The 23223-nt window shown below is 48.2% G+C and overlaps 2 protein-coding genes across 3 annotated transcripts in view; both read right to left on the bottom strand.

The window, feature by feature from the left end:
* Positions 1–678: 678 nt before the first annotated feature.
* LOC309391821 (uncharacterized protein) lies at positions 679–4709 on the bottom strand. The gene is made up of 2 exons (XM_081952613.1): positions 4581–4709; positions 679–1771 (listed from the first exon to the last, which is right to left on the bottom strand). The coding sequence occupies exon 2, from the start codon at positions 1726–1728 to the stop codon at positions 994–996; it is 735 nt and encodes a 244-aa protein (XP_081808739.1). The 5' UTR covers positions 1729–1771; positions 4581–4709; the 3' UTR covers positions 679–993.
* A 4394-nt stretch (positions 4710–9103) lies between these two features.
* ATG16L2 (autophagy related 16 like 2) overlaps positions 9104–23223 on the bottom strand; it is a 31864-nt gene continuing 17744 nt past the window's right edge. For both annotated transcript variants that reach the window (XM_081952873.1, XM_081952874.1), the window contains 10 exons: positions 21875–21983; positions 19854–19959; positions 18810–18880; positions 16412–16483; positions 14430–14550; positions 14204–14309; positions 13310–13459; positions 12504–12551; positions 10980–11081; positions 9104–10641 (listed from right to left, as the gene is read on the bottom strand). In XM_081952873.1, coding sequence (XP_081808999.1) covers positions 10554–10641; positions 10980–11081; positions 12504–12551; positions 13310–13459; positions 14204–14309; positions 14430–14550; positions 16412–16483; positions 18810–18880; positions 19854–19959; positions 21875–21983 — 973 coding nt within the window. In that variant the 3' untranslated portion in view covers positions 9104–10553. The remainder of the gene's footprint in view (positions 10642–10979; positions 11082–12503; positions 12552–13309; positions 13460–14203; positions 14310–14429; positions 14551–16411; positions 16484–18809; positions 18881–19853; positions 19960–21874; positions 21984–23223) is intronic.

Here is a 23223-nt window from a genome sequence, read left to right as displayed (position 1 = left end):
ATCTTCCTCCCCAACCTCCTCACTGTCCGAATTGGCTGCCAGGTCCACAGGCGGGCCACCAGGGTTTGATAAAACCACTCGTTCTTACTTCTAATTTGTGTTTTCAGCTGTGTGTAAATGTACGTGTGTGTGTGTGTATTTGTGTGTGTATGACGATTGTAGAAGCAGATGCTTTTTCTTTCCCACTCTCACCCATCAGAATAGAATAGAAATAGAATAGGAAATGGAAAAGGAAAAGGAATAGAATAGAATTGGAAATAAATAGGAATAGGAATAGAAAGAGAAAGAAATAGAATAAGAAATAGAATAGGAAATAGAATAGGAAATGGAAACGGAATAGAATAGAAATAGAAAATAATAGAATGGAATGGAATAGAATAGAATGATGGTATGGAAACAGACAGAAGAGAACAGAACAGGATAGAATAGAATAATAGGAATAGGAAGGGACCTTGGAGGTCTTCTAGTCCAACCCTCTGCTTAGGCAGGGAACCCTACACCGCTTCCCATACAGGCTGCGTCAGTACATTGAGAAAAACGCATACTTGAAAACTATCCATGGGCCTCACCACACCTTCATGATTCCACAATCTTAAACTCCCAGCCTGCTCCCCCATGTGGACCCCTCCCCCACCTACACCCCCAATCTTTTAACCTAAAATCACACCCCAGACACAATTATTAGGTGCTCCCATCGTTTATTGAGAAGGATCAGAGGAGGAGCAATTGCACGGAGGCATTTAACTCCCAGTTTAAAAAAGGCAGCGGAAGACGATTCCCGAGGGAAGTAATGCCAGTTGCTTCCACGGGTCGCTTGCTTCCACAAGGGTGCCAGTCAATGAATCACATTTCAATTCATTCACTCAATCAGTTTAGGAGTTTGGAGGGTAGTTTCATTCAGGCCCAGGATTGGTGCATCGGTTTTTGGCCGGTCGTCAAGCGATAATATGGGACCAGCCCTTTTGAAATGGGGGGAGGGGAGGGGGGCGTCTTCTAGTACATGTCCAAGTCTTCCGGAGACGGGACAATGGCTTCCACCTCCCCAAGATCTTCCAGAACTTCGTGCAGATCGATCAGGCAGTCGGTGTAGTACTCCATCCCGAACGCCATGACCCTCTTGGCCCTCAGCAACGTGGGGATGAAATTCAGGTGGCCCAGCTCCTCATGAACTTTGGGGTGGGAGGCTAACCACGCCAGGTAAGGATGCTGGTAGTCAAGGAAGTTGTGAACGCCCTCGAAGCAATTCAGGGTCTTCTGTGGCTGGAGGTCCTCCAAGCCTCGTTGGACGGCGGCCAGGTACCTCACGCAGTTTTGCCCCTCCCAGTCCTCGTCTTCCACCTCCACCAGGAAATCCCGCAGCCTCCAGAAGCTGTGGTAGATCTTCCACGGGTTAAGGTGGTCCAGCATCCTGAAGAAGGGAGACAGGTTCTCCAAAACCCCTCTTTCCGAAGGCGGCAGCTTCCAATCGTCCAGGGTGGGGAGGCGGCCAGTGGCTTGTAGCGCCTTCAAGAGGGTGGCGAATTGGCCAAGGACGAAGAAGAAGCCCGTGTCCTCCAAGATCTCCAGCATGGTGGGGACGCTGCCGATGATGCTGGCCGCGAACGGATGGTCCCATTTCTCCGTGTCGTTGGGGACCAAGGAGACACCGAGAACTTGAGTCGAAAGCCCCACCTCCTCCAGAGCTTCTGGCAGCGGATTCAGGCTCTCTAAATATTCCTCCTGCCACATGGTCTTGACTTGGTCCACACACTAAGTAGGAAATTTCAGGAACCTACGAGAGAAATGGACACAACGGAGTGAACACAGCTGGGAAGGACCTTGGAGGTCATCTAGTCCAACCCCCCCCCCCTGCTCAAGCAGGAAAGCCTGTATCATTTCAGACAAACGGTTGTCCAGTCTCGTCAAAAAACCTCAGGTTTTGGAGTACCCACAACTTCAGGAGGCAAGTCGGTTCCTCTCTCAAAAACCTGTTCTTGCAGACCTTTCATTACCCAACTAGGTAGTGTCATCAGTGCTGGAAGAGAGTGGGGTTTGCAGAGAGGAGGAGGAGGAGGGCTGTGTGGTGCTCTATGAGCTTGGTGGTCTTCTACCAGACGTTTCATGAACCAACTAAGGTAATGTCATCAGTGTGAGGAGGATGACAACTCTGGAGTCCTTGCTGCTGTCTGAGGTTGGTGGTTTTCTTGCAGATGTTTCATGACCCAACTAGGGAACATCATCAGTGCTGGAAGGAAGGAGGAAGGGGGAGGGAAGAAAGGAAGGAGGAGAGAGGGAAAGGGAGAGGAATGGGGAGTAGTAGTAGTAGTGAAGGAAGGAAGGAGGAGGAGAGAGAGGGAAAGGGAGAGAAAGGAGGAGGGAGAGTGGAAGGAAGGAGGGAGAAAGGGAGAGGAATAAGGAGGAATGAAGAAAAAGAGGAGGAGAGGGAGGGAAAGGGAAGAGGAATGGGGGAAGAAGGAAGGAAGGAAGAAGAAAGAAAAAGGGAGAGGAATAGAGAGGAGGAGGAATGAAGAAAAGGAGAGGAATTGGGAGGAGGAGTGAAGGAAGGAAGGAAGAAAAAGGGAGAGGAATAGAGGGGAGGAGGAGTGAAGAAAAGGAGGAGGAGAGGGAGGGAGGGAAAAGGAGAGGAATGGGGAAGAGTGAAGGAAGGGAGGAGAGGGAGGGAAAAGGAGAGGAATGGGGAGGAGGAGTGTAGGAAGAAAGAGAGGGAAAATGAGAAGAATGGGGAGGAGTGAAGGAAGGGAGGAAAGAGGAAAGAGGGAAATGAGAGGAACGGGGAGGAGGAGTGAAGAAAAGGAGGAGAGGGAAAGAGAGGGAGGAAGAGGAAGGAAGGAGAGAGAAAGGGATAGGAACAAGGAGGAAGGGTAAGAAAAGGAGGCGGAGAGGGAGGGGTAGGGGAGAGGAATGGGGGAGGAGGAAGGAAGGAAGGAAGGAAGAAGAAAGAAAAAGGGAGAGGAATAGAGAGGAGGAGTGAAGAAAAGGAGAGGAATGGGGTGGAGGAGTGAAGGAAGGAAGAAGAAAGAGGGAAAAGGAGAAGAGTGGGGGAAGGAAGGAAGGAGAGAGGGAAAGGGAGAGGAATGGGGGGAGGGATGAAGGAAGAAGAAAAAGAGAAGAAAAGGAGAGGAATGGGGAGGAGCAGTAGTGAAGGAAGGGAGGAAGGAGGAAGGAGGAGGGAGGGAAAGTGAGAGGGATGGGGAGAAGAAGGATGACGACTCTGGAGTCCTTGCTGAGGTTTGCTATCCTTGTTTGCACTGAAGCCGTTACCTAACTGGGTTGTGAAACGTCTGCAAGAAAACCACCCAGCTCAGAGAGCACCAGGGACCCCACAGTTCCATCCTGAACAACACATTGTTTGGTTTCTCAAGCGGAATATATATTTCTCACAACAGGGGAAAAAAAAGAACAGGGGAAAAATAAATTTGGTTGAGCTGGCCATGTCAATTGCCTCCAATAAAGAGAAGCCGTTTGTTTAATCCGCCCTCCTTTGACAAATCACTAGTGGGTTTTTTTTAAATTTAGGTTCAAAAATAGTAAAAATAAATAAATAAATAGAATGTAGATCTTCCCCCCCCCCCATGAAGAGTGAATAATCAAAATGTTATAAACATGGCTTGTAGTAACTAAATATGTCATGTCAAAAATACTGCTGGGGTGGGGGGTTGGACTAGATGACCTACAAGGTCCCTTCCAACTCTGTAAATGTCAGGCAAAAAGTTAAGATTGCAAATACAGTATTTCACTGTATTCAGTGTTTCCCCCCCCCCTTGTTTATCCTGCAGCCCTCCCTTTTCCCCTTATTTTTCCTTGTGTTCCATGTTAGAATTCTAAGACAATCTTAAAACAAAAAGGAGAAATTCACGGAAAACCAATTTATTAAGGCCTCCACAGGCTGCTCCCCAATGGCCAGGATGGCACATACACAAACCTAGGAATAAAAAAACAAAAAGGGAAACAGGAGCCTCTTTCTGTGTGAACCCATTAAAAGTTTGCAAAATGCTTTGCTAACTGCAGCTTAAAAAAGATAATTTTAATTGAAGTTCTTCCAAAGGCAATAAACTAACATTTAACCAAAACAGGTGGAGTCCCTACTTATTTATTTTTCACTAGGCGATAAACCGGCATTGTCTGAGTATTTATTTATAGGGGCTTTTTTTAAAATATTGGATTTTCCCCCTTACCAGAGGGAGCCCCCTTGTGAAGTACTGTGAAGCCGTTACCATGGCAACTCCACTGCGCTGTACAGTAGAAGCCATTTACGGCAGTACAGTAGAAGCCATTTGAAGGCACAACAGGCTGTATCATAACAGAAAACACACACACACACCGAGGGGTTTTAGGGGTGTCTTACCCCCCCCCCCAGTGTTTGTTTCCAGAGAGTAAGTCATCTGTGTACCAAGTTTGGTTGAAATTGCTCGAGGCGTTCGAGAGTTATGCTGAAACACACAAACACACATTTATATATATATATACATAGTTTAAATCCCAGTGGCTTTCACAGCTGAGTCAAGCCTAGCCTTTTTTTGGGGGGGGGTGGGGGTGGAGAAGGAACCATGAAGCTGACCAACCCTCCCACCTGCACTCACCTGCTCTCAATCCGAGGGGAAGACCCCCAAAGAAGCTCCAAAGGAAAAGGAAAGAGTTGAGCCGCTCTTGCTCCTTTTAAAGGACCTTCTACTGATTGGGAGAAACCAAACCTTTTTTTGGGGGGGGGGCTTGGCAAAGCAGGAACTCCTGCTGGGGACTCGATCCTGCAAGTATTTCTGCAGAACATCTCAGCTCATTCCAGGCCCAGCTGTTGCATCTCCACAAGGAGAACTGGACATGGGGAGGTGGGCTTTAGTTGCTGGTCCAGGGTTGGGGGGCTCCCCAAAGCAGAAAAAGGGGATTTGGAAGAGTGTGATCTCCACTGTGGCAACTTAAAAGAGGGCTGGACTTCAACTCCCAGCATTCCCCAGCGGGCTGTTAACCCACTTCCTTCTAGCACTGATGATGTTACCTAGTTTGGTTATGAAACGTCTGCAAGAAAACCATCAAGCTCAGAGGGCACCAAGGACCCCCAGTCCTCCTCCCCCCACTTTCCTCTTCCACTTCTTTCTTCTTCCTCCTCCTCTTTTTTCTTCTTTTCTCCTCCTCCATCACAAATCCTACACTCTTCTAGCACTGATGATGTTACCTAGTGTAATGAAACGTCTGCAGGAAAGCCACCAAGCTCAGAGGGCACCAAGGACCCCACAGGCCTCCTCCTCCACTTGGCAACCCCCCCTCCCTACTAGAGCCAGGATAGGGTGTGTTTGTGTAGCGGATATATTTGTGCCCCAGGTTGAAGGGGGCTTCATGTTTAACCCTGGCCGATTTCTTTATAAATCAGCATGTTGGTTTGTTTGGTCCCCTTGCTGGGTTGTGGTTCAGGAGGCATCTGGTGGAGCAGGGGGTCTCCAACCTTTCAGACCTCAGGGACCACCCAATTCATAGTTTTAAATCCCGCAGACCGTTAACATGATACAATACAATACAATAGCAGAGTGGGAAGGGACCTTGGAGGTCTTCTAGTCCAACCCCCTGCCTAGGCAGGAAACCCTATACCGTTTCAGACAGATGGCTATCCAACATCTTCTTAAAGACTTCCAGTGTTGGGGCATTCACAACCTCTGGAAGCATTTTCTGTTCCACTGATTAATTGTTCTCACTGTCATAAATTTCTCCTCAGTTCTAAGTTGCTTCTCTCCTTGATTAGTTTCCACCCATTGCTTCTTGTTCTACCCTCAGGTGCCTTGGAGAATAGTTTGACTCCCTCTTCTTTGTGGCAACCCCTGAAATATTGGAAGACTGCTATCATGTCTCCCCTGGTCCTTCTTTCTCTTAAGCTAGACATACCTAGTTCCTGCAACCGTTCTTCATATGTTTTAGCCTCCAGTCCCCTAATCCTCTTTCTTGCTCTTCTCTGCACTCTTTCTAGAGTCTCCACATCTTTTCTACATTGTGGAGACCAAAACTGAATGCCGTATTCCAAGTGTGGTCTCACCAAGGCATTATAAAGCGGCATCAACACTTCACGTGATCTTGATTCTATCCCTCTGTTGATGCAGCCTAGGACTGCGTTGGCTTTTTTGGCAGCTGCTGCACACGGCTGGCTCCTATTTAAATGGTTGTCCACTCGGACTCCAAGATCCCTTTCACAGTTACTACTACTGAGCAAGGTACCACCTATACTGTACCTGTGCATTCCGTTTTTGTTGCCTAAATGTAGAACCTTACTCTTTTCACCATTGAATTTCATTTTATTAGATAGTGCCCAATGTTCAAGTTTGTCAAGATCCTTCTGTATCTTGAGTCTTTATCTTCTGGAGTGTTGGCTATTCCTGCCAGCTTGGTGTCATCTGCAAATTTGATGAGTTCCCCATTTATTCCCTCATCCAAATCATTGATGAAGATGTTGAAGAGTACTGGGCCTAAAACAGAGCCTTGGGGTACTCCACTGCATACTTCCCTCCATGTAGATGCAGTTCCATTGAGAACTACACGTTGAGTGCGGTTGGTCAGCCAGTTACCAATCCATCTGGTGGTGATGCTGTCTAACCCACATTCTTCTACTTTATCTAGTAGTAGGTTATGGTCTACCTTATCAAAAGCCTTACTGAAGTCCAAGTAAACTATATCAACGGCATTCCTCTGGTCCACTAATTTTGTCACTTTGTCAAAGAATGCAATAAGATTAGTCTGGCATGATCTGTTTTTGACAAACCCATGTTGGCTTTTGGCTATTACTTTCTTTGCTTCTAGGGGTTCGCTAATTCGTTGCTTGATTATTTTTTCCAGAATTCATGATCTACCTAAAGACCAGCTGGATGGGTGTGGCTAGGTGGTCATGTGACTGGGTGGGTGTGGCCAACTCGATGTCACTCACTCACTCCTCGCCAGCCTCTACTTGCCCCTCCCCTCCCAGCCCCTCCTCGCCTGCCCAACTGGGCTCCTTAGGACCCCACCAGGAAGCAGTTGCCGGAGCTAAGAAGAAAGAGTTGGCCAAAAAGCTCAGTTCAAATTGGATCTGACCAAGGAGGAGACTCAGCAGAAGCACCTCACTGAGGACTAACGGCATGGTTTTTCCAAGCAGAGGGAAGACCTGCGGGAGTGCAAGGCCAGGTATCAGCGCCTGGAGGCTCAGTGGGCTGAGATGGTCGGCCAGTTCCAGGCCATGATGCAGTCCCACTGGAACGAGGCCCTCCGGCTCTTCACCACCAGCGGCTCTTCCCTCCAGCCTTCGCCCAAAGCCCCCTACCAGGAGGCTGAAGCAGACCCCATGTCGGAATTTCTGCCCTGCACAAAAAGACCCCGAAGGGGGAGACTCTCTGCAGCAACACAAGCGTTCATTGCACGTATTCATTTCACCCCTGACCTCCTGCCTCTTCTCTTGAGGTCTTGGAAGCCTCTTAGCAGGGAGTTGGGCTAGATGACCTCCAAGGTCCCTTCTTCTTATTCTGTTAAGATGACACAGGAACAGTCCTCCTTGCTTCCAAGAAGCTCCGTCCTTGGTAGACCGAACCAAACGTAGCCTCCACTTACTACAAAGATACTCACTCCGGCATGGTTGAAGCTCTCTGGTGTCAGATACAAACCCATCACATTTTTTGGTTTCACATTTGTTTGTTTATTTAATTCTTATTAGATTTACGCGGAGGCCCACTCACTCCCAGTGACTCTGGGCTGCTTACAAAAAAATTAGGAACCCAATATACAACAATAAAAAAACAATTGCTCCCCCATTTATATAAAGACTACATATCTGCTGATGTTGAGACTCTAGAAAGAGGGCAGAGGAGAGCAATAAAGGATGATTAAAGGCCTGGAGGATAAAACATACAAGAAAGGTTGCAGGAATGGGGTAGGGCTAGTCTAGAGAGAAGAAGGACCAGGGGAGACATGATAGCATCTTTCAGGATTTGAGGGGCTGCCACAGAGAGGAGGGGGGTCAAGCTATTCTCCAAAGTACCCAGAGGCAGGACAAGAAGATGGAAAACAAGGCACCTGAGGACAGAACAAGAAGCAACTATGGATGGAAACTAACCAAGGAGAGAAGCAACTTAGAACTGAGGAGAAACTTCCTGACAGTGAGAACAATTAATCAGTGGAACAGAAGTTGCCTCCAGAAGTTGTGAATGCCCCAACACTGGAAGTCTTTAAGAAGATGTTGGATAGCTATTTGTCTGAAACGGTATAGGGTTCCCGCCTAGGCAGGGGGTTGGACTAGAAGACCTCCAAGGTCCCTTCCAACTCTACTATTGTATTATTGTATTGAGAAGCAACCTAGAAATAAGGAGAAATTTTGTGACAGGGAGAACAAATAATCAGTAGCATGACTTGCCTCCGAAGTTTTTGGGTACTCTAACCCTAACCTTTCTTTCTTTCCTTTCTTGGGGTTGGACTAGATGACCTACGAGGTCCCTTCCAACTCTGTTAATCCGTAATCTTTCTCTTTCTTTCCTCTTGTATCTCACACCCCTTTCCCCCTGCTCTCTTTCATTCCCTTAATTTCCTATTTTTTCCCTTCCCTTCTTTGTATTTCATATAATAAAACAAAACCTTAATATTTAGAACTGGCTTTCTCTGCAGGGTGCTGAGAGCGGTTATGCTTGGTCAACCTGTCGTTTAAGGATCTCTTGGTTTGCTCTGCTGGCTGGAGAATTCTGGGAGTTGAAGTCCACAAGTCTTAAAGTTGCCAAGTTTGAAGGCCTTTGTCCAAGATTGAAGCTCATCCAAAAGCTCCCAACACTCAGCCAACTGCTAAAAGGGGGCAGCCACCACCCCCACCCTGGGGAAAATGAGTGAGAAACAGCCAGCCTGCCTCACATCCTTCGCGAGAGCTGTTGGGCGTGAAGAGGTGTGAAGTAATGCCCGAGAAGCACTTTAAGTGCCAAGAGTTGATGCACAATCAACGCAAAAGATGGGATGCATTAGAAATCCCTACCTTCCTTCGTTCATGGCTCTGATTCATTCTTCCTTCAAAGCAGATTTGTTTACAGGCAACTTTTTCATGTTCTACTTGGCTCTTATAAATTTGGTAGCCAATGAAATGGAGAAGACCCATAAGCATCAGCCACTATCTCTGAGCATTGTGGGGATGAATAATAGAGTTGGAAGGGACCTTAGAGGTCTTCCAGTCCAACCCCCTGCTCAAACCCTGTGCCATTCCCAACAAATGATTGCCCAGTTTCTTCTTACCTCCTCCAGTGACGGAGCAGCCACAACTTCTGGTGTTACATTTATGTTTTACTGACAAATTATGCTACATCCCATAATTGGGTAGACCAGATTGCCCTGATAGATTGGTCCCACTGGAGGAAAAAAACAGAACAATTTCTGGTGGCAAACCATTCCACTGGTTGATTGTTCCATCAGGAAATTTCTCCTTAATTCTTGGTTGCTTCTCTCCTGGAATAGTTTCCATCCATTGCTTCTTGTCCTGCCTTCGGGGGCTTTGGAGAATACCTTGACCCCCCCTTCTTTGGGGCAGCCCCTCAAATATTGGAAGATGTTATCATGTCTCCCCCGGTCCTTCTCTTCATTAAACTAGACATACCCAGTTCCAGCAACTATTCTTTGTATGCTTTAGCCTCTGGTTGTTTAATCAAAGTACAGAATGCCAGAGTTGGAAGGGACCTTGTAGGTCATCTAGTCCAACCCCCCACCCAAGCAGGAGACCCTACCCCATTTCTGACAGATGGCAGTCCAGTCTCTTGAAAGCCTCCAGGGATGAAGCTTCCACAACTTCCGAAGGCAACTTCTGTTCCATGGGTTGATTGTTCTCCCTGCCAGGAAATTCCTCCTTATTTCCAGGTTGAATCTCTCCTTGGTCAGTTTCCATCCATGATTCCGTGTCTGGCCTTCTGGTGCTTTGGAGAACAGCTTGACCCCCTCCTCTCTCTCAAATATTGGAAGATGCTCTCCTGTCTCCCCTGGTCCTTCTCTTCCCTAGATCAGCCATGCCCAGTTCCTGCAACCGTCCATCGTATGTTTGAGCCTCCAGTCCCCTCATCATCCTGGTTGCTCTTCTCTGCACTCTTTTCAAGAGTCTCACCATCTTTTTTATAGTGTGGGGACCAAAAGTGGATGCAGTACTCTAAGTGTGGTCTTACTGAGGCTTTACAGAGTGGTATTAGTCCCCCCCTTGATCTTGATTGTGTCCCTCTGTTAATGCAATTTAGGATTGCGTTGACTGCCAAAATGGCTGCTGCCACACACGGCTGGCTCCTATTGAGCTGGTTGTCCACTAAGACTCCAAGATCCCCCTCACAGTCGCTGCTATTAAGCCTGATTTCACAGCTTTCGCTCTGCAGGTCTGGTGAGATTCGGGGGGGCTTGCCCCAACATCCGGACTCCCCATCTGCCTCCTTCCCCCATCGCAAGGAAGGACGAAGACTCGCATCTGGGGCCGAAGGAAGACCCGCTTCTCAGCCCCACCGGCCCGTCCTTGTCCCGACCTCCAACGGTCTGCTTCCAAAGCCACAAAGGGGAAAGTCCAGGAAAGGGACAGAGGTGTGGCATCCGTCTCTTCTCCTCCGCTACTTCCACAACACAATTTTCCGGCACCGTCCTGCACTCCCTATGTGTACTCCAGAGGGACTCCATGCCACAGCGTTGATGGAAGACCTGGAGGGAGGTAGGGAGGGAGAGAGAGAGAGAGAGAGAGAGAGTAAAAGAGAAAGAAAGTGTGTGTGTGTGTGTGGGAGAGAGAGAGAGGGGGGGAGAGAGAGAGAGAGAGGAAGGGAGGGAGATGATGCTTTTGAGGAAGCCCCCCACATCCAACCCAACCCCCCAACCCCATAATAAGACCTGCAGGAAAGCAGGAAGGGCGGGGGGGGGAGTGTTTCCTGTTTGGGGTCCTTCTTGCTTTTTCCATCCCTCTGGGAGAGAGATTCGAACTGCCCCCCACCCCCCGGGCGGCTTCCTTTCAAAGGGACCCTTCCGAGGGGAGGGCAATTCCTCACCGGTGGACCCCCTCCAAGCGCTTTTCCAGTCTCCCCGTTGCCATGTCCCAGAGGAAGAGGCTTCCGTTCCAAGACCCAACTAAGACGTAGCTCTGATCCGGGCTTCCGGTGGCAGAAATCCCAAATGAAAACCAGGTTAAGAAATCAGAGACGAGGAAGAAGCCGAGAAACAGGCAGAGACTTGGCAAAACTTTACAGAACTTGGCACTTGCACTTATATGCCGCTTCACAGCAGTTCCCAGAGTCAGCCTCTCTTGCCCCCCCAACCATCCCGGGTCCTCATTTGACCGACCTCGGATGGACGGAAGACTGAGTCAACCTGGAGTTGGTCAGGATCGAACTGCTGGCAGTGGGCAGAGTCAGCCTGCAATACTGCATTTTAACTACTGTGCCATCAGGGCAACTCCTTCCTTCCTTCTTTCCCTCCCTCCCTTCCTCCTCCTTGCTTATTTACTTCCTTCTCTTCCTACCTTCTCCCTTTCTTTCCTTCCCTTTCCTCGTTCTTCCTTCTTTCTCTTCCTTCCTTTTCCCTACTTCCTCCTCTTCCTTCCTTCCCTCCTCCTTCCTTCTCTTCCTACCTTCTCCCCTTCCTTCCCTCCCTCCTCCCCTTCCTTCTCCCTTCCTTCCTTCTTTCCCTACCTCCTCCCCTTCCTACCTCCCCTTCCATCCTCCTCCCTTCTCTTCCTACCTCCTCCCCTTCCTTCCCCCTTCCTTCTTTCCCTTCCCTCCTCCTTCCTTCTCTTCCTACCTTCTCCCCTTCCTTCCCCCTTCCTTCCTTCTCTCCCTCTCCTTCCTTACGCCCCCTTCCTTCCTTTTCTCCCTACCTTCGTCCCTTCCTTCCCTCCTCCTTCCTTCTTTCCCTACCTCCTCCCCTTCCTTCCTTCTCTCCCTCCCCTTCCTTACATCCCCTTCTTTCCTTTTCTCCCTACCTTCTCCCCTTCCTTCCCCCTCTCCCTCTCTTCCTCTTTCCTTCCTTCCTTCCCTCCTCCTTCCTTCTTTCCCTACCTCCCCCCTTCTTTCCCCCTTCCTTCTCTCCCTCCCCTTCCTTCCCTCCCCCTTCCTTCCCTCCCTACCTTCTCCCCTCCCTTTCTCCCTTCCTTCTTTGTAAACCTCTAAGAGGTTTACAGAGTCAGCCTCTTGCCACCAACAATCTGGGTCCTCATTTGACCCACCTCGGAAGGACAGAAGGCTGAGTCAACCTTGACTGGTCAGGATCGAACTGCTGGCAGTGGGCAGAATTAGCCTGCAATGCTGCATTCTCAACCACTGCGCCACCAGGGCTCTTAAGACGTCAAAACCTGAACATACCTATTTATTTAAAGCATTTATCAACGTTCCTTCTTCCTGTTGTGTCCCAATTGCAGGGCAAACATTCGCACACTTACAACAGGCGAGTTGCACAACCCTGCCCCTAAGTGTGAAAACAATGCCCAGAGGGATGAAGACCGTGGGGAAGAGACTCACTGGCCAAACACCCATCACCCATGTAAGATGGGTGCCATCCCTGAATCAGCAGAGACTCACCTGAACACGGCCTTGGTCCCGTCAGAGCCACATTTGAAGCCCTCCGCTCTTTCCCCCAAAAAAGAAAGAAAGAAGAGAATATTAGTAGCTCAGGGTTGAACTGAAGGGGGTCCTTGGGGCTCATTTTCTTTGCAGACGTTTCATGACCCAACTAGGTACCATTATCTGTACTAGAAGTGGATAGGGTTTGTGGAGGAGGAGGAAGAGGAAGAGGAGAAAGATGGCTATGGGGTCCTCGGTGCTCTATGAGCTGGGTTGCTTTCTTGCAGACGTTTCATGATCCAACTAGGGAACATCATCAGTGCTAGAAGGGAGTGGGGTTAGATGAGAAGGAGCAGGGGATGAGGAGGAAAAGAAAGAAGGATGAATGAATGAATGAATGAATGAATGAATGAAGGAAGGAAGGAAGGAAGGAAGGAAGGAAGGAAGGAAGGAAGGAAGGAAGGAAGGACTCCTTGGTGCTCTATGAGTTGAATTGTTTTCTTGCAGACGTTTCATGACCCAACTAGGGAACATCATCAGTGTAAAGAAGTGTAGAATTTGCCCCTTGCGCTGATCATGTTCCCTAGCTCGGTGATGAAACGTCTGCAACAAAGCAGCCCAGGAAAGAGACCGCCAAGGACCTCACGGTCCTCCTCCTCTCTGCAAACCCCCCTTCCTTCTAGCACTGATGACGTTCCCTAGCTGGGTCATGAAACGCCTGCAGGACAATCGCCCATCCCAGAGATCCTCAAGGACCCCCGGCGTCTAGGAACTGCCGACAGCTTGAGACAGGGCGGTCCCACCTCCGGTTCCCTGCTCCTCACCTGAACACCTGCTGGACGGTGTGCATCCGGAGGTCGAGGACCTTGAGGGCGTTGTCCCGAGAGCAACTCAGCAGCTGCAGCTGATCAGGGCTGAGGCTCAGCGAGGTCACCTTACCTCCCACGGGGACCACCTGGGTGCAGTGAGGGTCCCTGGGGGAGAAAGCAGAGAGGGAGGGGTCTACGGTAAGAGAACAAAAATCAGGTAACAGGTAAAGGTAATCGCAAAACTAAGTTTCAAAGCCAACAATGATTTTCAAATCTATATATCTATCTATATATAAATTTTTCCGTTTGTGTGTCCCAGCATAACTCTGGAACGCCTTGAACAATTTCAACCAAACTTGGTACACAGATGACTTACACTCTGGAAACAAAGATGTGGGGGTTAAGACACCCCTAACACCCCTCGGGATGTGTGCTCTGTTGAGATACAGCCTGTTGTGCCTTAAAACGGCTTCTACTGTACTGCCGTAACTCTGGAGCGCCTCAAGCAATTTCAACCAAACTTTGTACACAGAAACTCTGGAAACCAAATACTGTTTGGGGGGGGGGTAAGACCCCCCCAACACCTCACAGAGTGTGTCCTCTGTTAAGATACAGCCTGTTGTGCCTTAAAACAGATTCTATTGTACTGCCGTAAAATGGCTTCTACTGTACAGCGCAGCGGAGTTGCCGTGGTAACGGCTTCGCAGTCCTCCACAAGGGGGCTCCCTCTGGTAAGGGGGAAAATCCAATATTAGAAATTACGTTTGGTCCAGACATTTCCCCTCCTATAAATAAAAACTCGGACAACGCTGCGTTATCAGCTGGTAAAACGAATAAAACAACAAAGATATTTTGAAAGCGACAGGAGTTGTGACCCAGGTACCGTCCTGCTTCTGTAGACCCACTCACCTGCTGTCCCAGAAACGGATCATCTTGTCGTGGTGGCCACTCACAATGACGTTGTTGCAGCACACAACATCGTTGCAGTAAGAGAAGGCCTGGATGGTCCTTGAACCTGCCAGGGTGGGGAGCGGTCAATCATTGGGGTGGGGGTGGGGGTGTCTGGGGTGCCAAGGGACTCAACCGCGGTGGGGGTCCCACCCTGCTTGTCCCCAAAAGGTTGGCCACCACTTACATGCCCCTTTGACCAAGTCCCACTCCTTCACGGTCCGATCTCGGCTGCCAGTCACGGCCTGATGCCAGGTAGACCTGAATTTAGCAGCTGTCACTTTGTTCGTGTGTCCCGTGAGAATTTCCTAGATGGGTAGAAACGGAGGAAGGAAGAAATGGACAGTAGACGTCTAACGAAGAGCCAAAAAAAAGAAATCCAGAAAGGTTCAGGAACCCAAATGGAGAACCAAAAACTCCAGGAACCTTCAAAGCAATCGGTCAATCACTCAAGAGGGAGAGTGGCACCCCATCTCAAGCATCAGACAGAAAGATGGATGGATGGATGGATGGATGGATGGATGGATGGATAAGATATAGAGATGGATGGATGGATAGATAAGGATGGATAGATTAGATGGATAGATTAGATAGATAGAAAGACAGACAGACAGACAGACAGACAGACAGATAGATAGATAAATAGATGGATAAGATATATAGCTGGATGGATGGATGGATATATATGGATAGATTAGATAAATAGACAGATAGACAGATAGATAGATATGGATGGATGGATGGATAAGATAGATATAGATGGATGGATGAATGGATAAATAGATAAATAGATGGATGGATAGATAGATAGATAGATAGATATGGACGGATGGATAGGTGGATAGATAAATAGATGGATAGATTAGATAGATAGATAGATAGATAGATAGATAGATAGATAGATAGATAGATATAGAGATGGATGGATGGATGGATAAGATACATATAGATGGATGGATGGATAGATAAAAAGATGGATAGATTAGATAGATAGATAGATAGATAGATAGATAGATAGATGATAGATAGATAGATAGATAGATAGATAGATAGACAGACAGACAGACAGACAGACAGACAGACAGACAGACAGACAGATAGATAGATAGATACATATGGATAAGATACATATAGATGCATGGATAGATAGATAGATAGATAGATAGATAGATAGATAGATAGATAGATAGATAGATAGATAGATAGATAGATAGATAGATAGATAGACAGACAGACAGACAGACAGACAGAAAGACAGATAGATATTGGCAGATAGATGAGACAGGTGACAAGCAATAGATTAGAGATAGATGGATGGATGGATGGATGGATGGATGGATGGATGGATGGAAGGATGGAGAGGATAGACAGAGATAGAGGATGGATGGATGGATGGATGGATGGATGGATGGATAGATAGATAGATAGATAGATAGATAGATAGATAGATAGATAGATAGATAAATGGATAGATATGAATGGATAAGATAGATATAGATGGATGGATACACAGATAAATAGATGGATAGATAGATTAGATTAGATGGATAGCTAGCTAGCTAGCTAGATAGATAGATAGATAGGAAGAGGAAGATAGATGAGGAGAAGATAAACAGAAGGAGAAGAAAAAGAAGACGAGAAGGAGACAAACGAGCAGAGAAAGGAAAGAGAAGAAAGAGATGGAAGATGGGGGAAAGTTAAGGATGAGAAAGAGAAGAGGAAGAGAAGAAGAGTAGTAAGAGAACAAGGAGCAGGAGATGTCGAGCAGGAGGAGAATGAGGAGGAGAAGAAGGAGGAGATACCACAAAATTTCTCTCACTTTGCGATTATGATCCACAAAATCAATAACCAATAGAAGTGATTGGACCTCCCAGAGAGTTGATTTCCTGGCGAGGTCTTCCTGGTAGTGCGGACAATGGGCTAAGACGAGGACAATCAAACCCACAAGCTTCTGCCAATGCCCCCGACCTCCGTAGAACTTAGTTCTTGCCTTCTTCTGAAGACCCCAGCCCCCAGCCCCCCATACCCCCCACCCCCCAGGGTCCTGCTTTGGCCTCCTTTGGAGCTCTGGCACCCAACCTCCTCCGACCAGATTTTAGCTGGTGAGGATTGGGGGGGGGTTCTCCCCCACGCCACCCACCCCACAAAGCCCACCCCGGATGGACTCACCTGAACCCTGCTGTCCCCCACTTTCCACAACTGGGCAGCGTTGTCGTACGTGGCGGCTAAGATGCAACAGCCCTAAACAAGGAGAAGGTTTGAAGAAAAGAACCCAGCCATATCAGGGGCAGAAGAAGAGGTAACACCACCACCACCCTTTGTTATGGGGCAGGAAGCAACTGAAGTTCTCCTTGGAAGCTTCCCCCACTTCTCCTTCCCTGTTGGGTGAAAACGATTCCTCCGAGGGACTTTCTCCTTTGAAAGCCAAAGGACCTTCTCCAAGCTTCCCACGGGGGCTTGAGGTGCTTCAAAGAACACGCAGGTCAAAGACTGCTGGGTGACTCTGGGCCAATCACCAGGTGACTTGGGAATTCTAGTCCTGCCTCGGATAGGGACACCAGCTGTGTGACTTTGAGTCAATCACCAGGAGACCTGGGAATTCTAGTGCATAGCTATGAAACATGGCTGGGTGACTTTGGGCCAATCACCAGGAGACGGTGAGTTCTAGTCCCGCCTTAGGCATCAAAGCCGGCTGGGTGACTTTGGGCCAATCACCAGGAGACGGTGAGTTCTAGTCCCGCCTTAGGCAGGGAAGCCGACTGGGTGACTTTGGGCCAATCACCAGGAGACGGTGAGTTCTAGTCCCGCCTTAGGCAGGGAAGCTGGCTGCATGACTTTGGGCCAGTCGATCTCTTTCAGCCCAACCCACCTCGCAGGGTTGTTGTCATTGCGGGGGAAAGTAGGAGGAGAAGGGAATATTTGGTATGCTGGCCATTTTGAGTTGTTTATCAAAATAATAGAGGTGGGATTTTTAAAAAAATGGAACGTAAAAGAAAAAATCAGCAATACAAGCCAATCATTGACAAAGGCAGAAAACTCCTCCAGAGTCCCCAGATGTTGAGTTGATGGGAATTTTGTGCCTTTGGCTGAAGCTTTCATCAGCGGTTTTGACTGCCCTCTGCTGGACGTCAGTGGGAAAGACGCTTTCGAACCCATTTTCCCATTTTATTTCTCACATTTATTTGCTGCCCATCTGGTGGTTCAGGGACTCCGAGTGGCTGGAGACGTCGCCCCCTCCCCCAGTGAGGACCCCCTGATCGCACTTTGTGCTGTAAGATTTCCTTCCTTCTTCTTCTTCTTCTCTCTTGTGATCTTCTTGTGTTATCTTTCTCTTTTTTTCTCTTTTTTCTTTTGTGGTCTTTCTTTCTTTCTCTTGTTGTCTTTCTCCTTCCTTCCTTTCCTCCCTCCCTCCTTTTTCACTTTCTCTTTTGTGGCCTTTCTTTCTCTTTCTCTTGTTGTCTTCCTCCTTCCTTCCTTCCTTCCTTCCTTTCCTCCCTCCTTCCCTTTTCTCTTTCTCTTTTGTGGTCCTTCTTCTCTTTCTCTTGTTGTTTTCTCCTTCCTTCCTTCCTTCCCTCCCTCTTTCCCTCCTTTTTCTCTTTTGTGGTCTTTCTTTCTCTTTCTCTTGTTCTCTTTCCTTCGTTCCCTTCCTTCATTCCCTTTCTTTTCTTCCTCCTTCCTTTTTTCTCTTTTGTGGTTTTTCTTTCTCTTCTCTTTCTCCCTTCCTTCCTTCCTTCCTTCCTTCCTTCCTTCCTTCCTTCCTTCCTTCCTTTCTCTTTGTCTGCCTCTGTCTTTCCCTGCTGAAACCCCACAGGGGAATTCCCAAAACATTTCAGATGTTTAAAGTATTCTGGTCAGCCGCTGAAAGGACCATCTCTACTGCTAAAACCTCTGCAGCCCATTTAAAACAAAAAGCCTCTTAAAACTACACCAAGTTTAAAGTCAGAAAAACCAGAAGTCAAGAAAGTTTTCACAGTCGGAGGAAAACAACCTGACATCTGGGAGCGATGGGAGCTGCCTCTTCCCAGCTCAAATACAAAACCTTGTCCAGCTTGTGACAGGTGGTCCTTGACATACGACCGTAATGGAGCTGAAATCCTCATGGTCCTAAAGTATTTTGGCCATGCGACTCACCCGATTTCACAACCTCTTTTTTTTTGCTTTTCCCAGGGGTCTCTAACTGAACCCCACGGTCGTTAAGCGAACCCATGGTTTGCTTTCAGTGAATCCCCACAGTTGTTAAGTGAGCAACGCGGTCGTTAGGGGAATTCTGGCTTTGCGGGTCAGAAGGTCACAAAAGGGGATCGCATGACCCCATAGACGCTGCAATGGTCATAAGTATGAAGCAGTCGCCACATGTCCGAATTTTGCATCACGTAACCACTGGGAAGCTACTACCGTCATACGTGTGAAAAACAGACATCATTTACTTTTCTCAGTGCCGTTGTAACTTTGGACGGTCGCTAAACGAGAGGTCGTAAGTCGAGGACCACCTGCCCTCAGCTCTCTTCTCCTCACATCACCTGCAAAGGTCCAGCACAGTTTTCCTACAAACCGACTTTGCGCTCACCGAGGGGTCGAAGGCCAGGCTGGTGATGCTCCCACTGGACCCGTCAAAGGCTTCCTTCTTCTCCAAGCAGCCTGAAAAAGACCCCAAAGGGCAGAAGCTCAAAAGCCAGAGGTGTCCAGAGGGAGGGGCCAACATCTGCAAGGAGGAAGGGACTCTATCGAAGCCCCCCCTCCCTTTTTAGACCTTGATGGGAGCATGTGCGCAACAGAGGGGCAGCACAAGAGCTGTGGTAGAGCAGGGGTTAAAATGGAGCAGTGCAGGCCAACTTCTGCTGACCGCCGGCTGCCAGCAGTTCGATCTTGACCGGCTGGAGGTTGGCTCAGCCTTCCGTCCTTCCAAGGAAGGAAGGAGGGAGGGAAGGAGAGAAGGAAGGACCCTGATGGAAGAGTGGTTAAAAGGCAGTACTGCAGAGGGTTGGAAAGATCTTAGATTTGGGTTATGGCCCACCAGTGGAGCTGGCTGCAGATTCGGACAGTGAGGAGGTTGGGGAGGAACCTGGGCCAGTCCTGGAGTCTGGGGAAGGCTCTGAGGAGGGCAGAGGGGGGGGGGGCAGAGCCCTCTGACAGTTATCAGCTGCCTTCGGAGTCGGAGATCAGTGGGGCAGAAGAACAGCTGAAGCCTGTTCCCAGTGGGCGCATGCGCAGAGCTGCCAGGAGAAGGGAACGACTAAGGAACAGGGGTCGACTTGGGAGTAAGGCCACAGGTGGACAATGAAAGGCCCCTCCCAGAGGAAATAAAAGAGGGGCGAAAGGGGAGTGGAGTTTGCAGGAGGCCATTCGTTCATTCCTGCATCCTTGCCAAGTATTGCGGTGGAGTCTGAAACACATCGGCCTGGTCACTCTCCAAGACTGATCAGTCGGTAAGTGTGACCTATCTGGAAAGACTGTGGGAGAGGAAAGACATGGCTGGAGAGGAATTCACTGTCAATGAAATAAAAGGGGCTTATAAGGACGGGGACTCCTGGGGAAGTTGGCTTGTTCCTGACCCGTGTCTGAATGGATGCCGTCCAAGAGAGACAAGTGACCCCTTCAGTCATCCACTTACCTCCAGCCACACTCCAAAGCTTAATCAGCCTGTCCGTGCCACCCGTGGCCAGCAGGCCTGAGTTTGGGCTGAAGGTGACCGCGTGGATCTCCGAGAGGTGGTCTTCCTGGAGAAGGGAGCAGAGAAGAATGGGCTCAAGATACGACAGCCGACCTGACTCTGGGGCCTTGAGGTGGGACTGACCATAGTCCTCCACTTATGACCCTCATTGAGTCTGTCTGTCTGTCTGTCTGTCTATCTATCTATCTCATCTATCTTTCTCTTTCATCTATCTATCACTAAGTATCTCTCTCTCACTCTCATTTGTCTGTCTATCTATCTACAACTCTTCTATCTATCTATCTATCTATCTATCTATCTATCTATCTATCTATCTATCTATCTATCATCATCTATCTATCATCTATCTATCTATCTATCTAATCTATCTATCTATCTATCTATCTATCTAATCTATCTATCTATCTATCTATCTATCTATCTATCTATCTATCTATCTATCTATCTATCTATCTATCTCTATCTCTTTCATTTATCTATCTCTAAGTATTTCTCTGTCTGTCTGTCTGTCTGTCTATCTATCTATTTATCTATCTATCTGTATCTCTTCTATCTATATCTATCTATCTATCTATCTATCTATCTATCTATCATCTATCTATCTATCTATCTATCTATCTATCTATCTATCTATCTATCTTTCTCTTTCATCTCTCTCTCTTTCATCTATATCTAAGTATCTCTCTCTCTCTTGTCTGTCTGTCTGTCTGTCTATCATCTATCTATCTATCTATCTATCTATCTATCTATCTATCATCTATCTATCATCTATCTATCTCTATCATCTCTCTATCTCTTTCTCTTTTATCTATATCTATCTAAGACAGCTGTAAAGCAATTTTACAAGCCTTTTTTCGCGGTGGTTAAATCAATGGTCATTAAGTGGACATAGTCCTTATTAAGTGAACGTGATGGTCGTTACGTCAAACCATTGTTTGCCATGGGGCTTTTTTTAGCCAGAAACGAGGGGGAAACGCCGGTTGTAAGGGTGAGAACTGGTCGTGCCCCATTTTGTCCACTGCTGTTCTAACTAAACGTTATTTAACCCTATTCTCTGGTTAGCTCTGTGGCCGAGGGGTGCAGCTTGGCCCATGGGGCTTCAGTGGCCACAGGAGCACCTGGGGAGAAAGCGATGGCTGGTGAATACAGTCCTCAACTTACAACCAGTTTGTTTAGTGACCATTCAAAGTTACGACACACCTCTCCCAGACTACCTACGACACAGATTCTATACGTCTCACTCACAGAGCGACATCCTTCTGCTTCCTTTGGTAAAATGCACCCATTGTGGTCAAGGGGTTTGCTTAATGTCCACACTACATTCCCTAAATGACCTCTGCAAGAAAAAGGTCATAAAATCCGGCATGGCGACCCACTTAATGACCGGTGCAACTGATGACAGTAGTTCTGGACTTCATTACAGTTGTAAGCCGAGGAATAGCTATACTGGTAAATTTAGGATGTTGAGGCTGGTGGAAAACCCCCACCAATGGGTCCTCGACTTACAACGGTTCTCTTAGTGACCGTCTGAAGTTAGAACAGCACTGAAAACAGGGACATGACCATTTTTCACAGTTTGCAACGTCCCCGTGGCCACATCATCAAAGTCACTTGCCAACTGACTCGTGTTTACGACGGTCGCAGAGTCCCGGGGTCATGTGAATCCCCTTTCGCGACCTTATGACAAGCGAAGTCGATGGGGAAGCCTGATTCACTTGACGACCGTGTTCCTAACTTCACCACGGCAGCGATTCCCTTACCAACGGTGGCAGGAAAGGTCGTAAAACGGAGTCGTTTAACAAGTGTCCCGCTTAGCAACGGAAATGTTGGCCTCAATTGCAGCCGTTAAGCCGAGGAGTACCTCATTCTCACCTGAGCCTTGGGGCACAATAGCCAGAATTAAACCAGGGTAGCAAAATGGTTAAGGGACGATGGACGGATGTCGGAACAAAGCGCCTTACTTGCTCATCGGCCACGCCGGAAGGGAGGCGGGCGGCCACGCAGGAAGGCAAGCTGCAGTACTGGTCCACCGACCAGCTACTGACCGAATTCCCACGTTTGAGCCTGAAACTTGCAAATGCAGAAAAATGATGTTGAGCACTCACACATTCGCTGGTTTGAGGAATAATTACTGTAGCCCTGGGGGTTTTTCCCACCAAATGTGAGCCTTTCTTTTTCTTATCAACGCTTTCTTATATTGCTACATCGATCGTGTGTGTGTGTGTGTGTGTGTGTGTGTGTGTGTGTTTGTTTGATTTTTGCACCATTAGAATAGGAGGCTACAAAGTAGAGGAAAAAAGCAGACACATCATCGTAGTATCTGTGTCCTACGGACTCGCCCCCTCGGCACAAAGAAGGCTGCCCCTTTAAGAGAAGACACACACGGGAGAGTCAGGTTCTACATTTAGGCAAGGAAAACGGAATGCACAGGTAAGGTATAGGTGATACCTTGCTCAACAGTAGTAACTGTGAAAGAGATCTTGGAGTCCTAATGGACAACCATTTAAATAGGAGCCAGCCGTGGGCAGCAGCTGCCAAAAAAGCCAACACAGTTCTAGGCTGCATCAACAGAGGGAGAGAATCAACATCAATGGAAGGGTTAATACCCCTTTATAAGGCCTTGGGAAGGCCACACTTGGAATATTTGCATGGAGTTCTGGTCGCCACGATGTAAAAAAGGTATGCGTGGAGTGCGCTCCCCTCTTTCCTCATCATGGCAACTCCATAACAGGCGTGGAAAATGCTTTACGACACTGACTCAGCTAATGCTTTTGCAAACCAACCCGCTCCTCTGAATTTTCATCCTTCCTCAACCGATCTGAGGAACGGAATGGGACCTTCAGGCTCCTCCTACCCTTGGCCACGCCTCCTCCTCCTCCCGCCTCGGCCCATTTACAGCCAGCTTTCTTCCACCGCAGGCAGAGGTGGTACTCAGCCAGTTTGGACTGGTTCGCCTGAGCTGGTAGTGGAAATTGTGGGCGTGCCCACCGCCTTGCCACGGCTCTATGCCGTCCTATTTAGGCACGTTTTTGAGGCTGGCCCGGATGTGGGTTACTACTAGTTCAGCCGAGTAGATAGTAACTCGGTCGGCCATGCCCCCAAACCGGTTCTATCGGGGGTGGTAGCCGATGCTGCCATCTTGTTTTTTGCTTCTGGGCAGAAGCAGTTTTTTCGCTACTGCGCCTGCAAACGTAGCGCATATCAAGCGCGTCCCTGAGCAAACTGGCAGTAAAAGAATCCGGAACCAGTGGTGGGTTTCAAAACTTTTTAGAACCTCTTCTGTAGGTGTGGCCTGCTTTGTGGGAGTGGC

The sequence above is a fragment of the Natrix helvetica genome (genome assembly GCF_964273705.1).
Source record: "Natrix helvetica genome assembly, chromosome: 4".
NCBI lineage: Eukaryota > Metazoa > Chordata > Lepidosauria > Squamata > Natricidae > Natrix > Natrix helvetica.
The sequence above is the reverse complement of the archived record's forward strand: the minus strand, read 5'-3'. Positions and strand labels throughout refer to the sequence as shown.